The following is a 22,753-nucleotide window of genomic DNA, read 5'->3' as shown; positions in this document are numbered from 1 at the left end:
AAAAAAAAAAAAAAAAAAAAAAAAAAAAAAAAAAAAAGTCTCTCAGGATGCCCTGGGGATGTGGAGGCTAAGGTTGTACTCTTGGTCTATGTAGCTTTTTCCTTTTATATAACCATTTGGCTTTAAATAACTGTACCAGGTAATCTTTGGTTCCTTTGTGGCTGTGATCGCTCACACAAAGTCTCTTCCTCCAGTAAGGACAGAACAGCATTGAACTGATAGTTTGTGGATACTTATAGTACTTCTGAAAAAGTTTGCAGAGGATTGTGTTCAAATGCAGTCATCTACTCTAAAGAATCAGCCTTCTGATGAGCTAGCCATGAGTGGCTTATGACCTGCCTGTCTCAGGTCTTCCAATGCCTCTAAGCCAGAGATATTTATGTTGGTGTGTTCACACTTCTGCATTTAACTGGCTGCCTTTTCTTGTCTCTGTGTGGGAACTCATTCTCAGCATGCCCACATCCACCTAAGATCCAGAATGGTCATCACATTGGAGGACATGCTTCTTCATATCTTCCTGGGATGATGATCAACTATACGTGTAACCCCGGCTACTTGTTGGTGGGAACTACCTTCATTTTCTGTACACACAAGGGAACCTGGAGCCAGTCTAATCATTATTGCAAAGGTATCTCAATTCTTGATATTTCTCATTCTTTCTGGGTTGTTATGGGAAATAGATGCATGAGGTTAATCAGGCTGAAAGATCATTGAGATTATTGTCATTTAATAAGGTTGGGAGAGTGGTGACGTGAGTGTCAATAGGGGAGGAGAAAAGCAGAACAGAAGGTAGGAAGGAAGGCTTCCCAAGGATCCTTAGCTCTGCTCAGAAAGTGAGGATAGTGGGTGAAATTTCCAGAAACTGGATAGGCATCACCAATTTCAAATGCTTTGCTGATTTTTAACTAATTGCTCTAGAGGATCTCAGAGGTCACAGATAAAGTCCTCACAAATACCCTTAGAAGATAAGAGACTAGAAGCATCCTTTGCCATGAGGAAAACTGAACCAAAAGGGAGACAGTACCTTGTCCATCACACATGAACAGAGAAGTTGAGAACAATTACTTCCTAAAATTACTGAGTATGGAGCCTCCTGATACTAGAAGAAAACCAAAGATTTATTTCATTTGCTCCCTGGAGCCAGTCCTTCAAACTATTTCCTTTATTCTAGCTTATCTGCAAAAGCAACACCTGAGCCCGGCATGGTGGTACACGCTACTGGTTCCCAGCAGCTTGGGAAGCTGAGGCAGGAGGATGGCAAATTCAAAGCCAGCCTCAACAATTTAACGAGGCCCTAAGCAACTTAGAAAGACCCTGTCTCTAAATAAAATATAAAAAAGTCTGGGGATGTGGCTCAGTAGTTAAAGCACCCCTGGGTTCAATCTTTCATTTAAAAAAAACAGCAAACAAATAAAAAACAAAATACAAAAATAAATAAATAAAAAATGGGCTTTAACTGTTCCAAAAATAAAAAATGAAAAATAAAAACATCAACACTTGATTTATCTTTCTTGGTAATGTTCTATAAGGCTCCAAATAGGAAATTTAAATAATAATCTATAATTAGACAAGGTTCTGAAAGTTTTTGTATTTGGACTCCAAAAGAGTCCGATGAAGCAGGATGGTCACTTGCCATGTTTTAGAGGAGGAAATTAAGGCCAGAGAGAGGCACTAACTCCGTGTTAGGCAGTCCATGAATGGTCGTCTTAGGATTGGACCCCTGCTCAGGCCCTACTTTTAAACACTGTGCTGTATACTGTCTCTTTTTAAATGCTATTCTTTTGACTTTACAAAACTGTAAGTTAAGTGCTTTGGCTACTTGCTTCCTTTCTTGTCTGTTCTTTCTTTTTAGAAATACTAGGCTCAGGGCAGGGATAACGTAGGAGGCACTTCAGACACGCCTCAATTTCAGATGTTAGGGAAAAGCCCGCCTTAGGACCTGTCCTGGGTGCAGGATCACAGGGCCCTTCCTGTCCTCAGAGTCTCAGAAGTCCTTCTCATGCTCCCAGCCCTCAGCCTTCTCGTTTTAGAGAAAATGAAGCCCACCACAGAGATGGTAAGTGACTCTCTTGTGCTTACTGGCAACAGTAGATGGTACAAAATACCCTTGTGGCTCTGCGCATACCTATGAGTTCTTCCCCCTGGCTTCAGTTATTTAAAAAGCATGAAAATGAGTAAATATTTTAAGACACAGGTTAAGACTGTGGGACGGTTCTGCTCTTGACAATGAAAGGCTAGTGTTCTATGCTCATGGCAGCTGCTTTCTTCCCATTTATATAAAATTCATTTTTCGTTAATAACTGTCCCCTTCAAGCGTACCATAGACCAGGGTAGCTAGCACTGGCAAGATCAGCCGGAACCTGGTTCAAAGGGCAGACTCTCCAGCTCCATCCCATGCCCTCTGATTCTGTTTTGAGAAGGGGTCAGAAGTCTACTTTTAACAAACCCATCAGAATTTCTGATGCAGGAAGACCACAGACTACACATGAGGAAATCCCACTTGACCTTGTTGGTACTTGTAATGGGAAGAACATTGGGCTAATTTTGAGACTCTCATAATGGCAAAGGAGTCTTTGCTTGAAGTTGAAGGACCTATTGATGGCAGAAAGAGAATGCAAATCAAAGGATGAGTTAAATGAGATAAAGTAAATGAAATAGATGATGTTTTAAATTCAGAATCATGACTTACTAGCTTCTTTTGTTCTGTGTATAGAAATGGGCCTGAAACAAATGCTTCCAGAGCAAAAATATCAGTATGTAGTGTATACCTAGAGAGTTAACATGCTGCTGCTATGTCCTTATGGTGTAACCCAAATGGATCCCTGGCAAGAGATCATGTTATCCTAACTCCTGATCCTTCCCAAACACTCTGGTCACAAAGTTGTTAATACTCAAAAGTATTCCATATTCCTTTACTGTGTTTTCATTTTAAGAAAAATAAAAGAGAACTTTAAATCACAAGATGTTTGGGGTGGGGAAGGGTCAATAGTTCTTGATTGAAAGCATGCCCCGTCTTTGTTGAGGGCAAGTTAAGTTTGGGATTATGATTGTTTCATTCTAGTGATTTCAGTTAACAACAATAAAATCTCAGTCCCCAATTTGTCTCCTTTCAGAGGTAAAATGCAGCCTTCCACAGTTGAATGGACTTAAGCAGGAGCTGAAAAGGAGAGACTATCACTATGGAGATAACATAACTTTGGAATGTGAGGATGGATATATTCTGGAAGGCAGTCCTTGGAGCCAGTGCCAGGCAGAGGAAAGATGGAACCCTTCTCTGGCCATATGCACATCACGTAAGTACCAGTACAGGGAATGGAGCCCTTCCCAGCCAGTTCATTCATTTGTCCATACTAGCATCAGGTGTGGTGTGATGTTCATGGCATATGCTAGTGAAGAAGTTGAGGATGTGCCATCTCAAAGTATGTCAAATTGTAATATTGATTATTTCAAGCTGAAGTCACTTGAGGAACTATAACTGCAAAAGGGCCAATTGGCCTTCCTTTTCCTATATGCAGCAAGCCATAAAAAATTCTTTTGGAGAATCTGGAGGTGTAGCTCTTGCCTAGCACTCTGTCTTCCATCTCAATTTTCTCTTCGCTCTTCTCACCACATCCATCGCTCCTTGGGGTCCTGGGTGCTTTTCATATCTGGATCTATTTATACCCTGATTTGTTTATATCCTGGATTTGTTTACATCACTCTGTGGTTGCATATACCACATAGTGATGATTTACCTACAGCCAGTGAGCCTCAGTAAAAGCCACATTGAGTGAGGCTTCAAGAAATGTTTCCTGGCCTAGCCTGCACAAGGCCCTGGGTTCAATCCCCAGCACCACCAAACAAACAAACAAACAAATGTTTTTCGTGTGTGTCATGAAGTGCCTTTCGAGCTGCAGAGAGTAGCAGGCTCACCTCTCTCCCAGCTGTAGGCTACAGGATTTGAAGCCAGTGTAGCTGGTACAGCAGATTTAGAAATCATGTTGCACTGAGCTCTGTAAAAGAGGAGTCCCTGGTGGTGACTGGAGTATGCTGAAGGTAGAAAATACTGAACTGTGAACTTGCACACTTCAAGGAGCAGACTAGTATACACAACTTTCTTCTTAGTCCAAGTTAATTTTAGTTTTTCCCTCTGCTCACATCTTAAATCTCTTATTCATAATATGTGGTTATATACCAAAATTGTTCAAGATGCATTTATTATAGTTAATCCTTCAAAAGTGTTAACTACTCATCATAAATAACATTTCTAAATTATAAACTCAACATTTCCTTGAAAAAGTTCACTGGCCAACTAACTGAGTGCTTTTGGGGTGTTTTGAGGATCTGGCTGGACTGACAAAAGAGTCAATTAATTGGGGAATCAACCCCACCAGATATGAAAATAAAATATAAGGTCATAATACCAAACTCACTTTGCACCAAAACAAGAATAAGCACATTAATAAGTAGGACAATTGGGCTAGGGATGTGGCTCAAGCGGTAACACACTCTCCTGGCATGCGTGGGACACTGGGTTCGATCCTCAGCACCACATAAAAATAAAAAAATAAAGATGTTGTGTCCACTGAAAACTGAAAAATAAATATTAAAAAATTATCTTTCTCTTCTCTCTCTCTCTCTCTTAAAAATATAAGTAAGACAATTGATATTAATAAGATAAAGGCTTATTGTAAGTAAAAATAAAATTGTCTTATAGGCATAATAGTGGAGACATCATAAATTCATGAGAAAAGGCAAGTTATCAAATTATATCACTAGCACTCAAAAACCATTAGAACTTTTTAAAAATAAATGCAAGGTATAATAAAAAGTTAAAAGTTTTAAAAGTCAAACCATAGAAAATCTAAAACACACACACACACACACACAGTATTTATGAAACAACTAGTATTGGGGATGTAGTTCCATAGTAGAGCATGTGCTTAGCATGTACAAGGCACAAGGTTTGATCCCCATCACCACCAAACAACAAAACCCAGACAGAGACCAACTTTTGGAACTCAGATGTAATTTTCAATAATTATATAAGATGTTAACTTTTTTTTTTACCTGTTGACCAATTTGACTTAAAACTTATATACTTTAAAAAGTAAGTAAGAAGACGTTAGATGGGGAATACATAGAAAATACGATGAAGGGTTAATAGTCCTATTACAGGGGGAGCAGTCGCGGTGGTTGTGGTAATAGTAATAGTTGTAAAAGTTAACCTATTGAGCATTAGTACCACGTTCAAAGATTAGGTGGAGATAAATAGATAGACAGATAGACAAGTAGATTGATTCTAATTTAATCCACATAAAAATCTATGAGGAGGGTAGTATTCTTATTATCCCCATTTTATAGACATAAAAACTAAGACACAAAAGATTTAAGTCCCTTGCCCAAGACTGCAAAATAGGATAACCTAGGTCCAACCAGGCAATTTACCTATCTGAAGAGGCTCTGTGCTTTAACAATAAATAAGCAGACAATGATCTTACATATTTGTAGTTCGACAAGCGAGAGAAAGTTCTAAGTATTAATCATAGTGAAAGGGAAAGTTATTAGGCCAAGGTCACAAATACCAGATAAAAGGCAGTTCTTTATTCAGATAGATGGAAATATGTAGAATGACTAAGAACAAGCCAAGTTAACTGTTAACCAGCTGGTTCTTAGAACTCAGACCCCTCATGAATTGGGCTGGACCACATGTGAACTCCTTTGTCCTTTGCTGTAGAACTAGACTAAAAATAGGCCTCTTGGCTTTCTTTTTCTTTCTACCCTAACTAATCTTGGACTGTGAAATATTGGGGTTTTATAGTGATACAAGGGCAAACAAAGACAAGATTATGGAAAACAAGAAATATTTTTAAAAGAACAAAATAAAACCAAAAAGCTTTTTTTTTTTTTTTTTTTTTTTGTTCCAAGGCTTAGGACAGATTGCTCAAGATACCAGTCCTAGGCCTTCCTAAAAAGGAAGCTGGAGAGTAAATCACAGAGTTGGTCCAGGCTTGGAACAAATATCACAGGGAGTTTTGAGAGCAGCCCAAATTAGAAAAGTAAACTCTGAGTACTACATTAGAAAATGAATTTCCTGGAATTCCCAGGCCTACCACATTCCCATTTCAATAGCTCAGTTATTTCGGAGGCCTGACTTGTAGCCTCATCTACCTCTGAGTGGAGGGTAATCTTGAGTTCCCCCTTAAGGCCAGAATTAATACCTATAACCTATAATTAACTATGTTCTCAAGACTAATGTAAGCACAGTTGCATGCAAGACAAGTAATTTCAACTCCAGTAAAGATGTGAAAACTAAGAAAAGTCTTCACTGGAATCTCTCAGAGAGGCATACAGATGTATTACCCGATGTGACACCTACAAAAATATCCTAAAATCCACTTTACTAACTGTCCCTCAAGGTCCTCTTCCTTAAAGTAACTACTTTCTTAGAACCTTATCTTGTTTCTTTGCCACCAAGACTCACTTTCAAAAGCTACTGCTTAAGTGGGCGTATCTGTTCCCTGTTTCTCTCCTCACTTTTGGGTCTTCTGAGTTTACCAAAGTCCTCATGCTATTTCTAAGTAAATGGAACTTCTGCAGTTCACCATTACAAACCCTGAAAGAGGAACAGGGAAATGCAAAAACTACCTTAGAATGAAGGACATGGAGAAAGGGTGTAAATATCTTTTTACCTAGGCACATAAGTATTTAAAAATGGTTTAACCTCACTAGAACTTAAAAAATGCAAAAGCAAAGAAGATGACTCTTCTTTTTCCCATGAAATTAACAATAACAAACAGGTTTTAGAGAAACTCCCAGTAGAAATCAAGATGTGATGAAACTGATATTGTTGTATGTTGAAAGTACCATTGTAAACTGTCAAGGACTGTTATGAAAAACAGTTATGCAATGTATGATTAGAATGATAAAAATGTTCATGCCAGTTAGCCTTCCTAGGAATCCAGTCTGATGAAATAAGGTAAGATTCAAAAATTTTTTACGCATTTTATTCACAGTTTCATGACAAATACTAGAAACAACTTAAATATACTATAGAAATAATTGAATGTACAGTGACACATCCACTAGAATAGATTTTATTAGTTTGCCTCTGTTGCAATTTGCTTTTCTATTACATAATTATGTAAAAACTTAGAGATATGGGAAAAAGTGCCAGATGAGAATATACTAAACCATATTTGAGTATTAGAATTATGAGTGATTTTTTTGTTGTGTTTTACAAACTTTCTGCTAAAACTTTATTACTTTTATGATGCAAAATATTACTTCAGAAAGAGAAAAATCTTCCCTGGGTGTACAAGATTATATGAGTGAATTATGGGAGGAAATAATGTGAGTGAAAACAAAGAAAGTTTTTGTTTATATTAGAAAAGAATTCAATGGAAAAATCAGGAGGGATGGTACTGGCTGGAAGATCCTGTTGGGTCACACCAGGTGCCAGGCTGATGTTTTTGTGGCTTTTGTCTTTTTTTTTAGGCTCACATGATGCTCTCATAGTTGGTAAGTTTTGTGAAGGGTTTGCTGAGAAATTCTAGCACCTTCAACAGTAAGTATCTATTTCCAGTGAATTGTTAGCGTCTAGGGGTGCCGGGTTCATTGTCTTGGTGCAGCAATGAATTGAAGATCAGAACACAGAGATAGCAAGAAGTAGGTTTATTGCAAAAGCAATAGAGATACAAAGATAGACTTCTTCAAAGAGAAGGGGCCCCAGAACTAGGAATCCAGTGGGGGAAGTTTTGGCCTGTTTTTTTTTAAGACCTCTGGAATTTCCTCCTTTCCTCCCCTGTCCACTCTCTCCTCACTGTTATTGATTGGAGCCCCCTCTGTCCATGCATCTGTTTTAGTTTTTCTATTGGATCCCCACTTAGGAGCATAAGTACACAAATGTTTGTCTGATTGGTGCCTTGCTTGTGTTCACAAGCCTTTTGGTCAAGCAGGAAGTTGACCTCATCAGAAGAACCTCTCCATGCTCCTCTGTTCTGCTCCTGACCTCCTCACTCACCGTCTTGCCCAGGCTGCCTAAGCCTTTCTACATCTCCCTCAGAATGAAATGCAAAAAGATAAAGTGTCTTGTATTATGAATTCAAATTAAAATGAAAATAATGATGCATTTAGGTCAGGGTGTGTTGAAACTGGTATTCTTATATACATAGAGTATCCTCCTTTCTGGATGGAACTTGAAAGCATTATGTTAAGTGAAATAAACCAAACTCAGAACACCAAGGGTCATAAGTTTTCTCTTAGATGTGGAAGATAGGAAAAAGGAAAAGAAAAGCAGGAACAGAGGTGGATCTCATGAAAATGGAAGGAAGAACAACCAGTAGAGTAGAAGAAAGGGACCAGGGAAGGGAGGAGAGGAGGAGAAGGGGAAATACTAGGGAAGAATATTGACCAAATTATACTGTTACATCCTGTGCATATATACAAATTTGTAACAATGCATCCTACTATTATATAAGATGAACCAATAAAAATATGGAAAAAAGAAAGCCAAAAAATGAAAGACAATTTTAAAAAGTTTTTGTTACAGGGGGTTCTTTGGCATTAAAATGTCTTTATTTTAATGTGTGGCTGGAGAGGGCAACTTCCTCTTTACTCTATAACTGGGGAATAGACTTCCAGATGGTAATCATGTCGTTTACACAAATTAAAAGCCACAAGACCAGTTTGTTGAGTTTATTTCTGTGCTCTGCTTACGTAGGAACAGTTCTGTAATACAGTTTGTGTCCAGGGGAATTTCTATTTTGTAGAGTAGCCTGTGTCCTGTGTCTTACATGAGAGACAAGGTGGCAGTGCTTGCTGTGTCCTGCCTACTTAAGGGCAGCTGTTGGAGTAAAGTTTACCAAACTGTTCTACTCACTCTTTGCTATGTATAGTAAAACCAATGCTCTAACTCAAACCCAGGGTAAGGGAGAACTTATTGTTTTATCTAAAAAAAAAAAAAAAGTCATTGGCAATCTCTAGGGAGACTAGATATTAAGACAGAATATTAAGCCTCTTAAAAAAATAAAATTATATTTCCCATTTATTTATTTATTTATTTATTTTTTACTGTCTAGGCATTTGCTTTGGTATGATCTTCTTTATTTTATCTATCATTGTTCCCAGTTGGATAATTTTTAAGTGCAAGAAAGGGTAAGTACAGCTGTATTCTCCCAGAAAATGTAAACTGTATTTTGCTCCTCTCAGACGTTAAAGGAAAATTTAAAAATAAATAAATAAACAAAAATAAAAACCCAAACAACAAAAGCACTACTACATAGACAGATGTGATAATTCACTTAAAGAAGGTCCTTGACACATACAATAGAAAAGTATTTATGCTATAGGAAATACATATGTTACTAAGAATATTTTAAAAATCAATGATACAGTATTTTGGGTGCAGTGGCACAAACCTGTAATCTAGTGACTTGGGAGGCTGAGGCAGGAAGATCCCAAGTTCAAGGCCAGCCCGGGCACTTAATAAGACCCTGTCTCAAAATAAACAACAACAACAACAACAAAGAGCTTGGAATGTAGCTCAGTGGTAGAGCACGCCTAGGATAAATTCTTCAGTATCAGATTTAAAAAACAGCATTTTAAGAAAGAAATGTGAAAGAGAAAATAAGGAGGTTTTTAAAAAGGTATTAATGAGACCATTGATGTCCTAGTTTTGCTGGGACATTGCAGACACTGACCGCTAGTCGTAGATTCTATTTCTATCTTTTAACTAAGAGTTAGATTGTGTTTTTCTCTGGCACTCATATCCCAGGATGCCTGCATGGAAGAATTGAGATTTTGCATTAAGAAAGAAAGAGAGAAAGAAGGAAGGAAGGAAGGGAGGGAGGGAGGGAGGGAAGGAAATCTTTTGTAAAAACCAGTGATTTTCTTTATTGGTGTATTTTATAATTATACATTATAGCAGGATTCATTATGTCCATATTTGTGACCACTGAGTTTTTCAACTTGAAGAAAACTTCACAAAGATTATGATCTAAAGAGCAAAACATTTTTGACTGGGAAGTAAACACACAGCTTTTATGCTGGCTATTTTAATTAAAATAATATTAGTGAAATCTGCCAATAAGACCAGTGTTGTAAGGTTGATGAACAAATTCTATACTGAAGAAAAGCAGAGTTTAAAACTCCAAGTGAGTAGTCTTCTATAGCAAACGTTCTTAACAAATTCAGTCTTCTACAACAACCTTTATAGAAATTGAAGTTTGATATTTCACAGAGATGCCAATAAGGTGGGTTTTTTTGTTGGTTTTTTTTTTTTTTTTTTAAAGTAGATTGTCACAGTAAAACCATTTTGCAAACAACCTAGTCAGGAACTCAACTTCATAATGAAATAATCAGTATAGAATTAGATTTAAGTTAAACTCGTATTCTTCCTTAGTAAAGGTATATTTTGCAGCTTGACCTATAAGTATTCTTTGTCCTTTATTCTTACAAAAAGAAAAAGGGAAGTGGCCTGATATTAACATTCACAGAAGCGCATTTTTCTAAATTTCTTATTAAGCACCCCTATAATTTGCATTAATTTTTTATAAATTTAAGGAAGAATTAAAGAAGGGATTAACTTGTATCACATTATTGATGATTTGCAAGCCTTCTTAATTTCCAGCTTTCTCAGATTCAGAATATCTAATTAATTACTCTGTATTTGGCTCCTCATCTGTATCTTGGGCTGGCTGTACTCTATTAACATTTTCTCTTGTCTCCTAGATCACCATACTCCTCACCATCCTCCCTCTCCAGACTACCCTTGGGGACAGGGACCACCTCTATTCACAGAAAATAATTATTATTTAATGACTTTTTATCTATACTTGTATAGTAGCCCAATTCATACTAAAAACAGTAAAAATTTACATGAATTTTACAAAACCCATTACCATTTATTATCTTCCAAGGAAACATGTATTTTTTTTACAAAACACATTACCATTTATTATCTTCTCAAGCAACTCTGTGCGGCACCAAGGCCAAACAATATTGCTATCTCAAAGCAGAGAAAACTTTGAGGTTCAAAGACATTCAGGGGCTTGATTAAAGTTCTGCAAGTAGAAAGTTTGCCAGGAATTAGGGCTTTTGTCTACATGATTTGATTCATTTTTTGCTATTCCTTTGATGTTAGTTGCACATTTCTGAATTTGATTCTGCATCACTAAAATTCAGTACCCAGAATTGTGTACAGTAAAAAACTGCAATATTTCCTTTTACTCTTTCAATATACACTCCCTCCTCTACATTTTACTGACTTTGTTCCAGCTCCTCTGGCATATTGAGCCCTGCTCTCCTAACTGTGGGTAGTACCTGTGCATAAAATAGAACATGTTCTTCAGTATAAGAGAAAAGGGAAGAAAAAGGAAAAAAGACGTCATTTTTAGGGCAAAGTCGGCCCACATCTTGTGGTTAACTTTATTTCCTAATCAAAATTATTTTAGAAATATTGAAATGTATTGTGTTAAGACACAGACACCTAGTTATTAACAGTTTTGAATCTTCGGGCATTATATAGAATGATTTTACTATGATATCCTAATTGGAGTTTTTACTTAGTATTAAAAAATTCACTTGGTTGTATTTTTCCTTTTAAGCATCTTGTAAAGATATCAGGAACTTGAGGCAATTTACCCCTTAAATCTCAAAATGAAAGTTATTGATTTCCTTTAAAACTGAAACATATGATTAAGACAGTTTTCCTAATTTTTTCTTCCTCTGCCAATTAACAGTAATCCAGATGAAAAGTGTAAAGAAGTGAATATCAGTTTACATCCTCAAGAAGGCAGCTGTGTTCATCCTCAGACTCTGCTAACAAGTCAGGAAAACAGCAGGTACCTATCTACATACTGAGCTCAAAACATTGGCAACAACTCAAATATCAAAAATGGAGACAGCATTTGAATAGGTTATGACACTAAGCAGGTCATCAATACTAAAGAAGGCAGAAACTACTTCATGAGCTGGAAATGCTTTTATTTATTTATTTTGTTCCTGGATTATTGCCATTCCCAGCGATTTTGTGTGATGATTCTGTGGGTGCTATGCCCAGGCACTGTTTTTTTCAAAGCATTCCCAGATTTTTGTGCATTTGTGCTGTGAACCTTTAAGAAGTAGTCTGTTTTATTTCTTTTCCTGGTAGAATCTAAGCATTTGCAGCCTGTGTGCTCCTCCTAGTCCTCCAGTCTCCTCCATGTGCAGGGTCTCTTAAACATACTCTGGAGACTCACCTTGCCTTTTCCCTGGTTTCTGGCTTTCACTGAATTCTTGGCTTCCTTTGGCCTCCTTGAGACTCTCTTATTTCTGTCCTCCACTGGGGCTAATTGCCATCCCTAACCCTTCATTCCACCTCCTTAATGCAGCCTTACCACAAAATGTTGTGTGATAAATGTTGGCCCAAAGTTTGGTATGAAAGGGGAAATGATGCCACAACTGTATCTGTCCTATGATGTAATGAACAGCTAAGCAAAAAAAATAAAGAAAAGAAAAGAAAAGAAAAAGCAAAAACTAGCTACTAGAACAAGGATCTGAAAATGACAATCCGTGGGCCAAATCTAGTTGTGTATGCAAATAAAGTTTTATTGGCACGGCCATACCCATTCATTTAACTGTTAAGTGTGACTGCTTACCCACCTCAACAGCGAGGTCCAACAGCTGCAACAGAGACCATGTGGCCCACAAAGCAAAAAAATTTACTAATTGGTCCTTCTGTGGAAGAGTTTGCCCACACCTGAACTGTATCAGACTTGGAGGAATTTCTCACTGGCTATTCCTCCACTTTCAGTCTTGGATTTCCCCCTTTCCCCAGGCCTCTCTCTCATTAGATTCTTCTCCATTTTCCTCAGATCTTTACTGCATCCCTGGGGTATCTTATTCCAACTCTTGGGCCTCTTGCAAATTTAATGCTCCATCTTTCTGTATCATACAGAGCAATTCATTTGGTCCTGGCTCGCTCTGGCTATTCTAGTAATCCTAATATTTCCTATATATATAGGTCCTCAGGGTGCATTCAGAAATAATAGTGCCATAAGCCTTAGGTACCCCTGTAGAAAGCAGAAGTAAAAGCATCAAATTGATTAGTAAATTTTTTTCTTTATGTCCTACCTCTTCTTCACATCAATGTGCATTAAACGAACTTGGCATTTTATATACACACATATGTCAGAAATTCTAAATTAAACAGAGGGCAATGGAAGAGACCCCAGAAAGAAGTAAGGGGTAGTAAAGGCATTTTATAGTCAACCATATAGTCAAGACATATGTGTAAACAATTCAAATTTTTCTAAACAAAAAGCTTAGAAAATAAATAAACTTTGTCTTTTCTTCTATAATAGAAATAAATTTGCCATGTCCTCTTTTTATTATCTGGCTTTCTAGTCACTTTGCTTATATCTTATACTTTTTTAAATTTTTTTTTTTTAGTTTTAGGTGGACACAATAACTTCATTTCATTTTTATGTGGTGCTGAGGATCAAACCCAGTGCCTCATGCATGCCAGGCGAGCACTCTACCACTGAGCTACAACCCCCCCAGCCCTATATCTTATACTTGTTTTTCTTTACTATTTATGAAAGCAAATGAAATATGCATTTTAAAAATTCAGAATTAGAAGTTTACTGTTTAAAACTTTAGTGATCAGTTATTCTGATCTTTCTCAAATGGGTGTTCACAAATGCTTTGGAATTCATGGTTAGTTACACCAAAAAAACGTAGAAGTCATGAGATGAAAATGGCATGCTGTCCAAGGATTCCTAATGTTATCCCAGTAGCTCCAAGAAAAAATAGCATTATTTCTATATTAACATAAATAAGCACATAAGGGAGAAAAAGGCAAATAAAGAGAGATTTTGAGATAAAATATGGCAAAATATTGTGCTGTCAGGGATGCTTTAAGCTATGCCTCCAAGGTTCTCAGGTGAAGCTTTCATTTTTCCTTTAATATCAGGGTGCTAGGACGGAAAAGTTATACAAAATGGATTTTAGGCCAGATAAGCTGTCACTAAGTATAAACAGACAAAACAGCAGACCATGAGAACCATGATCATGTTTACAGAGTTTTTAAAAATATATTCTACAACATTGCTTAAAATATCATTTGATTTAGATTTATTCCTTCCATTTTCTGTCTGCAACATTTTCCAACTTTATTCCTGCCTAAGTTCCATTAACTCAGCTCAGCTTTTTCATTCTAAGAAACTCTTTTTTTTTTTGAAAGAGAGAGAGAGAATGTATTTTTTAATATTTATTTTTTAGTTTTCGGTGGACACAACATCTTTGTTTGTATGTGGTGCTGAATATTGAACCCAGGCCGCACACATGCCAGGCGAGCTCGCTACCGCTTGAGCCACATCCCCAGCCCCCCAAGAAACTCTTAAAGTTAGAAAAAAATATATAAAGTACCTGCAATAAATTCCACTCAGTAGTAGATAGTATTTTTAAGTTCCTTTGCATATTATTTTACATTTGCAGGGTGGATATCTTGAGATTGTACTGATTGTACAATAGGAAATCCTGATTTTTTTTCTCCACCAATGACAACCATTTTTCTCCTATCCTTAAAACTGTACATAAATACATCCCATAGTATTTGATATTCAAGTACTTTTTGCTTATTAACTCTGCTATAATTCATTTGATTGCTCATTTATTTTTCATTTATCAGCTGTATAATGTACCATATGTTGTGCTTATATTTTTCCACAGTAAATCATTAACTTCTTGTGAGTAGAGAGACCATTTCTTTTTAATTTCCCAAAACCTCTGAGTATACAGTTAATTAAATGAAAAGTGGTGAGTAAATACTTGAAAATTAGTTTATCATAATTTCCTTTTTCCTCAACTCTTTGCACACCATTTTTACATCAAAGTACACCTCCATTGGATACATTGACTGTTGATCGTCTTTTAATAGAAAGGTAGGAGTCCTTAATAATTTTGTATCAAGTATCCTTTTTTAAGATTGAAATTTTTTCAATTTTTCCTTTTCATTTTTTAACTAATGCAGAAAGTAAATTATACATGGCAATGAAGTATCATGTAATGTTTGATATCTACGTACATTATGTAATGTTTAAATCAGGCTTAAACATATTTATCTCCTCAAATATTACTCACTTCTTCGTGGTTTATTCAAATTTCCCCACATTTTTTTAAATTGATGCCTTGTTTGTACATACTGATGGGATTAATTGTTCCATATTCATACATCCACAATATAACAATATAATTTGGCCATATCACTCCTTGGCACTTTGCCCCTCTTACCCACCTTTTACTCCTTTGTCTCTTTCTTCTGACCTCCCTTTAAGACTAGAATTCTGACCAGAGTGTTCCACAGGAGCAAATTAATCATCTATAATCCCAGTGGCTTGGGAGGCTGAGACAGGAGGATCTCGAATTCAAAGTCAGCCTCAGCAAAAGCAAGATGCTAAGCGACTCAGTGAGACCCTGTCTCTAAATAAAATACCAAATAGGGCTGGGGATGTGACTTCGTAGCCAAGTGATCCTGAGTTCAATCCCCTACTCTGCCCCCGCCCCGCTAATTCAATCATCTGTAGCCACATGATATAGATAAGGACCGAGTTAGACAGAGTCTAGCAAGCATGAAACCTTGCACCCAGGCCAGGTGCTGGGGCAGAGTGAATGACATAGACAAAGAGGCAGACACCAAAGACCTAGCTGTGTGTTGAAGGACATGAGAATGTTTGAAGAAGACATAGGTAGCAGGTGATGCTGGGAAGCTTTGTGAGACAAAGAATAACTATGAGGAATAGGGTGGCAGTCATCACTGCGGTCAGGTGACCCAGTGGCCCTCACTAGGGAGTCTGTCCTTTGGTGGCCAGAGAAAAGAGGCTTCAACACGAACAGGGAAACATTTGGGTATCTTGCTCTGCATGTCCTACCTCAGTGCATTCTTGACTGTAATAAGAGGAGGAGGACCTGCTTGCTGAAGCTGACCCTCCTCCAAGACTACCAGCCACTATTCACTGCCCCCACCACCACCACCCATAGTTCCGCTTTTCTGGAACAGGCTCTTTTTATTTATTTATTTAACTCTGAGAACTCATTTTGTTTGAGAAAAGAAAAAGGGAAGGTCAAGTTACTCCTTAATCTCTCTCTTATCTACTCAAGTCTCCAGTTACACCATACTTTCTAGAGCCCTACATAGCAACCACTACAGAGGGAATAAACGCTTCTAAGAGCTTGAAATTTATATGAGATGCCAGCATTCTGATTATCAGCATATAAGTTCTTGGTGGTTCAGTTTTCCTCTGTTGCTGTCATCTAAATAAAAATATCCTCTATTTCAGTGTCCCTCCTTGACAAGGTATTATAAAGCTGGAGAAATCTCCAATTACCTGTTGGCAGGAAAAGAGCCAATCGACTTCAAGAGAATAAGATCAGAGGTTCATGAACTCTGAAGTGACTTCACAGAGAAGCAAATGTGTGTACCTGAAGACGCCTAAGCTGTCCCAGGGTCCAGCAAAACTCCACCTCTTAGTCTGCATTCCTCTCACCCCTCACCCTCTTTCCTGTGCTGAAAGCACACAGCATCTAGTCAGGGGACAAGACTGTAGATATGAAAAACTGTTTCAATCATTTAAAGGAAGAAGCTGCTTTCTAGGAGTTCTGGCTTAAAAGTCTGTCATTTTCCTTTCTTATTTTAAAATGTTCATGATATGGAATGAGCTCATTATAGAGAATTTGGAAAATACAGAAAGATATGAAAATTAATGAGACATGTTAATATTAATGTCACACATCACATTATCTGCCAACCATTTTCTATATATGTTTCTTTATACAAACACATATATTTTGATTTATTAAATAGAGCCCTACATAGCGACCACTACAGAGGGAATAAACATATTCCCTCTGTATTTTATAGAGCAGAACCTACTTCTTTAAATAAATTGGAGTAAAATACATGATATATCAATTTTCATCTCCTCTAGGGAAGAAAAGCAATTTTTTCTTCACTGGAAAGGTGCTAAATGATTATGGTGGAGAACCGTCAAGACTGCTCAAAAGAATTATCTAGAAAAAAAAAATGGAACTCCAGATATTTTCTAAGTTCTGTCTCAAAAACCCACTTTGTAACATGTTCTGAATAAAAGAAAAATTTTAAATTAAATAATAATTATTATAAATGTAACTAGTTTACTAGTATACCCTAGGTTAACTTTTAAAAGCACAACTTTTAAGAATTTATTAGTGAATGGGTACTAAGTTACACTCGGGAAGAGTCAACTCTGGTTTTCTATTTCACAGCAGGGTGACTACAGATCTAAAAAGCTAGAAGAGGGCTGCCTTGTGGCTCAGTGGTAGAGCACTTGCCTAGCACGTGCAAGGCCCTGGGTTCGATTCTCAGCACCACATAGAAATAAATAAATAAAGGTATTGCATCCAACTAAAAAAATAAATATTAAAAAAAAGCTAGAAGATTTTGAATGTTTTCACTACAAAGAAATGATAAACGTTTAAGAAGACATATATGTTTAATTTGATTTGAATATTATACAGTATATACATGTATCCAAATATCACATGGTACCTCAGAAATGTGCAGTTTTTGTGTGTCAATTGCTTTGAAAAGAACTTTATCAAATCGATAATCATGCATTGAGGGCTGGGGTTGTGGCTCAGCGGTAGAGCACTTGCCTAGCACATGCAAGGCCCTGGGTTCCATCCTCAGCATCACATAGAAATAAATAAATAAAATAAAGGTAATGTGTCCAACTACAACTAAAAAATAAATTTAAAAAAAATAATAATAATCATGCATTAACATCTTAAAATCAGTATCCCTATACTTTCAGCCATTCCACATCTTTATAGATCAGAAACTTGTTATGATATTATTTGCCATGATAATGATCTCTAGAAACTATCAGAATATTTGTGAATATTGAGTAATATCTTTGAATCTAGCTTTCACTAATTTCTGGGTAATTCTGTGTTTTAATCACTCCTTTAAATTTCTATTTTACCACATTTACTTTGACACCAATATAGGGATTAAGGGAGACACCAATTTGAATTTCAACTTAAAATATTGCAAGATAGAAAAAAACCCCAGCATAAGCGAAGTCCACTGACATAGACATATATATATATATCTGTGTATGTGTATGTATATGTGTGTGTGTGTGTGTGTGTATATATGTGTGTGTGTGTGTATATATATATATATATATATATATATATATATATATATATGACTATGTATATTGACTACATACAACTTATACCATACACAAAGGGTAATTGCCTTATTATTTAGGAAGTCCTTAAAAATTAAAAATGGCTACCAACTCTCCCCACTAAAAGATGGGCAAATAACATATGGCCAGGTCACCAAGGAAACAAGGGTAACTAGTCTGCAAATTTTCGAAATGATACTCAATGGTGGGTGTTTGCTCAGTTGGCTCTTTAGTTCTCTATTATTTCTTAGAATTTGAAGAAGAAGATTTCAAAGGAAGACTAGAAACTAAATGAGAATTAGCCTTTCTTAGAATTACTATTTTCCATCACAAGAAAACAATTCTGTTTTGTTTGTTTGTTTGTTTGTTTTTCCTAAAGTGGAGTGGACCAGTGAGCCATGGGATTAATAAATATTTGATGACTCTGACTTTTTAATTGCAAGAAAGCCATGAGTTTTGGTTTTTTTTTTCTATTTCATCAATTGTCATGGGGAATACTACATATACTACGAAAAATGCCTCATTGCCTAACTTGTATTGTTAAGTAATTCTGTTAACCTCTGGCCTTACATTTTTCATCTAAAACAGCGGCTGGGCCAATTACTCTACAAAGCTATTAATGTCTGACATTCTTTGTTTTGTTTACTTAAAAAAATAGAATAAATATGAGATGTAATGTCATTGAAATCTATGACATTTAAATAAAATTTTCACCATTAAAATGAGAAAAGAATAAAAGATTTATCTTTGCAAATCTACTTATGGAGTATAATTTGTAGTATACTTGTCTTTTCTAAGGCCTGCAAAAGTTAAGGTAGACTGAAATGAATGTGTGTTCCTTCTGAGAAATGTCTTTCTTTCTGTACTTGATTGCTTACAGAATTCCCATGAGGGTATGGCCTACCACACTCACACTCTTTCAGGTAAGAGAGAAGAAAATCAGACACAATTACATATGAAGGTCAGCCGACTGGCAGGTGCCTACCCAGTGCAAATAGAGGCCTGATGACACTTTACCCCAACTTCCAAAAAGCATAGTGTAGATATATTAATTTAAGAGGAAAAGAATCATCTCATATCAAATTTTAAAGAAGATGTTGGCCAACATTTAATGACATCCCCCTACCATCACTCTGTCTGTGCACCTTTCTGAAAGATAGCTGTACATAGTCCTTAACCTTGTCTATTCCTCTGCCGACCCCTACATCTTCCATTCTCTTCCTTTTCTTGTGTCTTTGACAGTTTGACAAAATCTTTAGGGGGAGCTGGAGGACTCCTACTTCCTAATTGGAAGCTTTGATTCTTGACATCTATCCCTGTCAGAGCCTCAGGAGTTCCCTCTCCTTTTGAACTCAGTTGCCGCAGCCCGGCTGGCTGCAGCAAAATAATCAGGGGGGTGACGAATAACTTGTGTACCTTGATACAGCAGGAGTGGGAGCCGTTTATTGCAGGACAGGAGCAGTATTTATACATTCCACAGAGCTTATCTAATTAGCATAAACTAGATACATCAGTCAACCAATAAGGAATCTCCACACTTAATGGCTCGCTTTTGTTACTTCTCAAACCACTCCCTCTGGCATTTTGCCAGGCACCATCCAGACTTGTTTACAACTCTAACATTCCCCTGGCAAAATGCCAGGTGTTATTTTGACTTGTTTACAGACTCTAACACTCAGTTACTGAAGCAACCCCAAGGCAAGGCTAAGGCATGGATAGTAACTCCACTTTACAGGTAAACTTGCAATGCCTGATATAGGAAAGTTTATTTTGTGTGCAGTTTATTACCTCACTCCATTTAGAGACAAATCCCACTTTATTTTCTAGTGTCTAAAATATTAAAAATCAAAATCTGTCAGGACTTCCCCAGCATTTGGTCAACTAATTCTAGTGGAAAACTGGCAAAGATGTATTAAATGCATTTGACAGCAAGATGCCTTTATTTCCTACAGTATTTACCAAGTATTCATTGAGCACCTACTATGAATCTTGGCACTGGAGATGTTACAAGAAAACTTTATCCCTGACTCTTGGAAATTGTCTGGAAAGATAGGAAACAAGGCCCCAAACTTTTCAAATGGAAGCTCAGTTGGGTCAAATCAAAATAAGCTTTTTAAAAAATTGGTGTAGAAGTCTTCAAGTATATTAAGAAAGGCCTGAAGAACCCCAGGGATATAACTTTTACTGACTGAAACAGAGTTTCAGTAAAACTGTAATCCTTGAATATTGCACCTGAAACTAGAATAACAAACACTAGCTAAATTGTTTCTCCTATATTTTTAATTTGTTCATAAAAAAAGAAATCTTACTTCCAAGCCTGGAAATAAATAGGTAATTTTTAATATTTATTGTTGCAGACAATAATAAATATTGTTTTCACAAACAGGTTCTGACATTGAGCCACAGAACATTACTGTCATATAGCTCACAACTGTAAATATTAACAGAAGTAACAAGTCCTGCCTCATTGAGTTTCCTATTCACTGTCTCCTTAATTATACCTCCTTTAATTGCCACCAAGGAATGTCTGGATTTTATATTCCAAAATATTCAGGCATTTATTTTATATAACACCTCCAGACTTAGTGTCTTGTGTGATTTTAAAAGTTTTGTTATTCTGGCAAGAAAAGAAAATTCCATGGCTTGGTGAATCCAGAAAGTTCTCAAGACATCTCAGATATAGAACTGTGTTAAATATACCTCAGCTCTTGTTATTCCAGAGGACCATTTGAGGTTTGTACCGTGAGCTTTTTTTTTCTTCACTGGTTGTCACCTCAAACCTGTGCCATACAGGTTTTACCCCCACCATTCTATGCATAAAACTGTCCTTGACACATCTTGACACATAGGATATAGGTTGGATTTTTTTTTTCTTTAGTCAGCCTTAGTAACAAACAGAGGGACCCTGTCTCAAATAAATTTTTTTAAAGGCTAATTTATTTTTACCTTATTCCAAGTGTAATATAGGCTCAATATAGAAAAATTAGAAAGTTAAAGAAAATTAAATGCCTATGATCCTTTCACCTGTTGTTACCTTTGGTGTATTTCTACCTTGTCTCTTCTTATGTGTATCATTATGTCATTTTTGTTTTTTATGAAAGGCATATTCTGCTTTTGTATTAACCAATACATCAGTTTCTCACATTGATATTCTTTCACAATGTTTGCCACCTAGAATTTCATCACATAAAGGCACCTACTAAAAATTCTTTAATACTTTTTTTGCTGGATATGTATGAGTTTATACTTTTCCATAATTATAAACCGTTGTTCACAGCTCTGATGATTTCTTTGGGATAAATTCTGAGTGAGAAAGTCATGTCACCTTTAAGACTTAACAAATTGAAGTGTTAAGTGTTGATCTCCCTATGTGTTCATTCAAACTGTCAGTTTGAGAGGAAGAAAATTTCGTTTGTTCTTTTAATGCCAGTTCTGTTAGTTTTTCTTTTACCTTTCATCCAGGTTTTCTCAGGACCCTTCAGATCAATCTTGCTCGTTCTTAATTTTCCAGCACTGTGCTAGAGATTATTTCAACAAAAAATTTTTGCCCTTTATCTTCTTCTCCTAAGTAATTCCTACCCATCCCAAATCCTATCACACTCATTCCTTCCAGGAATTTTACACTTATCCTGTTCTTTCATTTTTCATGCATGTATATTTTGTCTCCCATAAAACTTTTAGTTATGCTGGCAGACGTGGCGGCACACTCCTGTAATCCCAGCAGCTCCTAAGGCTGAGACAGGAGGATGACAAGTTTAAAACCAGCCTCAGGAATTTAGCAAGGCCCTAAGCAATTCAGTGAGACCCTGTCTCTAAGTTAAAACAAAACAAGGGGGGAGGGTGGAGGATGGGAAAGGCAGCGGAGCACAACAGACACTAGTATGGCAATATGTAAATCAATGGATGTGTAACTGATGTGATTCTGCAATCTGTGTATGGGGTGAAGGTGGGAGTTCATAACCCACTTGAATCAAAGTGTGGAATATGATATGTCAAGAAATTTGTAATGTTTTGAACAACCAACAATAAAAAATTAAAAACAAAACAAAACAAGAAAGGTCCGGTGGGGAGTCTGGGGATGTGGCTCAGTGGTTAAGCGCCCCTGGGTTCAATAATTTAGTTGTTCTAGGACAAGGGTCCTAAGGGACTCCTCTAAGGAGTCCCGATATGCTAATAACCAGGAGATGCTGACTATTTTACTTTCCCATGGGTTTTCTCAAGGAAAGAGGAGGAAGAACGAATTACCTTAGGGATTGAGGGTGCGGGGGTCAAACCTGTGAGATTTTGGAGACTGAAGAGAAGGCCCTGAGGAATTTAGCAGCAGGCATTTAAGCAAGGAAGGAAGACTTGTTAGTTGAAGACTTGTTACTTGAAGACAAGTATTGTTCCTAATAATGCCTGATTAATGCCAGACACAGAGTAAGGGCCCAGGCAGTGCGGCAGCCTAAGGCTCACCAGGATTAGTCCCAAGGGGTGCTGGCCCCACAGTGACTCGCCGCCCGAGCTCTGGATTTCTATTTTTAGATCGCTGTTCTTCAGGCCTGAGTGGCCGGAAATGA

At 36.8% G+C, this 22,753-nt stretch overlaps 1 protein-coding gene across 2 annotated transcripts in view; it reads left to right on the top strand.

Annotated features, from left to right (window-relative positions):
* Nucleotides 1-18,056, top strand: part of LOC125618504 (complement receptor type 1-like) — a 62,783-nt gene extending 44,727 nt beyond the window's left edge. The window contains exons 18-23 of one of the 2 annotated variants that reach the window (XM_048809483.1): nt 452-628; nt 3,114-3,293; nt 7,477-7,500; nt 9,060-9,135; nt 11,718-11,822; nt 16,299-18,056. In XM_048809483.1, coding sequence (XP_048665440.1) covers nt 452-628; nt 3,114-3,293; nt 7,477-7,500; nt 9,060-9,135; nt 11,718-11,822; nt 16,299-16,311 — 575 coding nt within the window. In that variant the 3' untranslated portion in view covers nt 16,312-18,056. The remainder of the gene's footprint in view (nt 1-451; nt 629-3,113; nt 3,294-7,476; nt 7,501-9,059; nt 9,136-11,717; nt 11,823-16,298) is intronic. The other variant, XM_048809484.1, reaches the window with a different exon arrangement.
* Nucleotides 18,057-22,753: the final 4,697 nt, after the last annotated feature.

Source organism: Marmota marmota, unplaced genomic scaffold (genome assembly GCF_001458135.2).
Source record: "Marmota marmota marmota unplaced genomic scaffold, marMar, whole genome shotgun sequence".
NCBI classification, from domain to species: Eukaryota; Metazoa; Chordata; class Mammalia; order Rodentia; family Sciuridae; genus Marmota; species Marmota marmota.
This window is presented reverse-complemented; position numbering and strand designations above follow the sequence as displayed.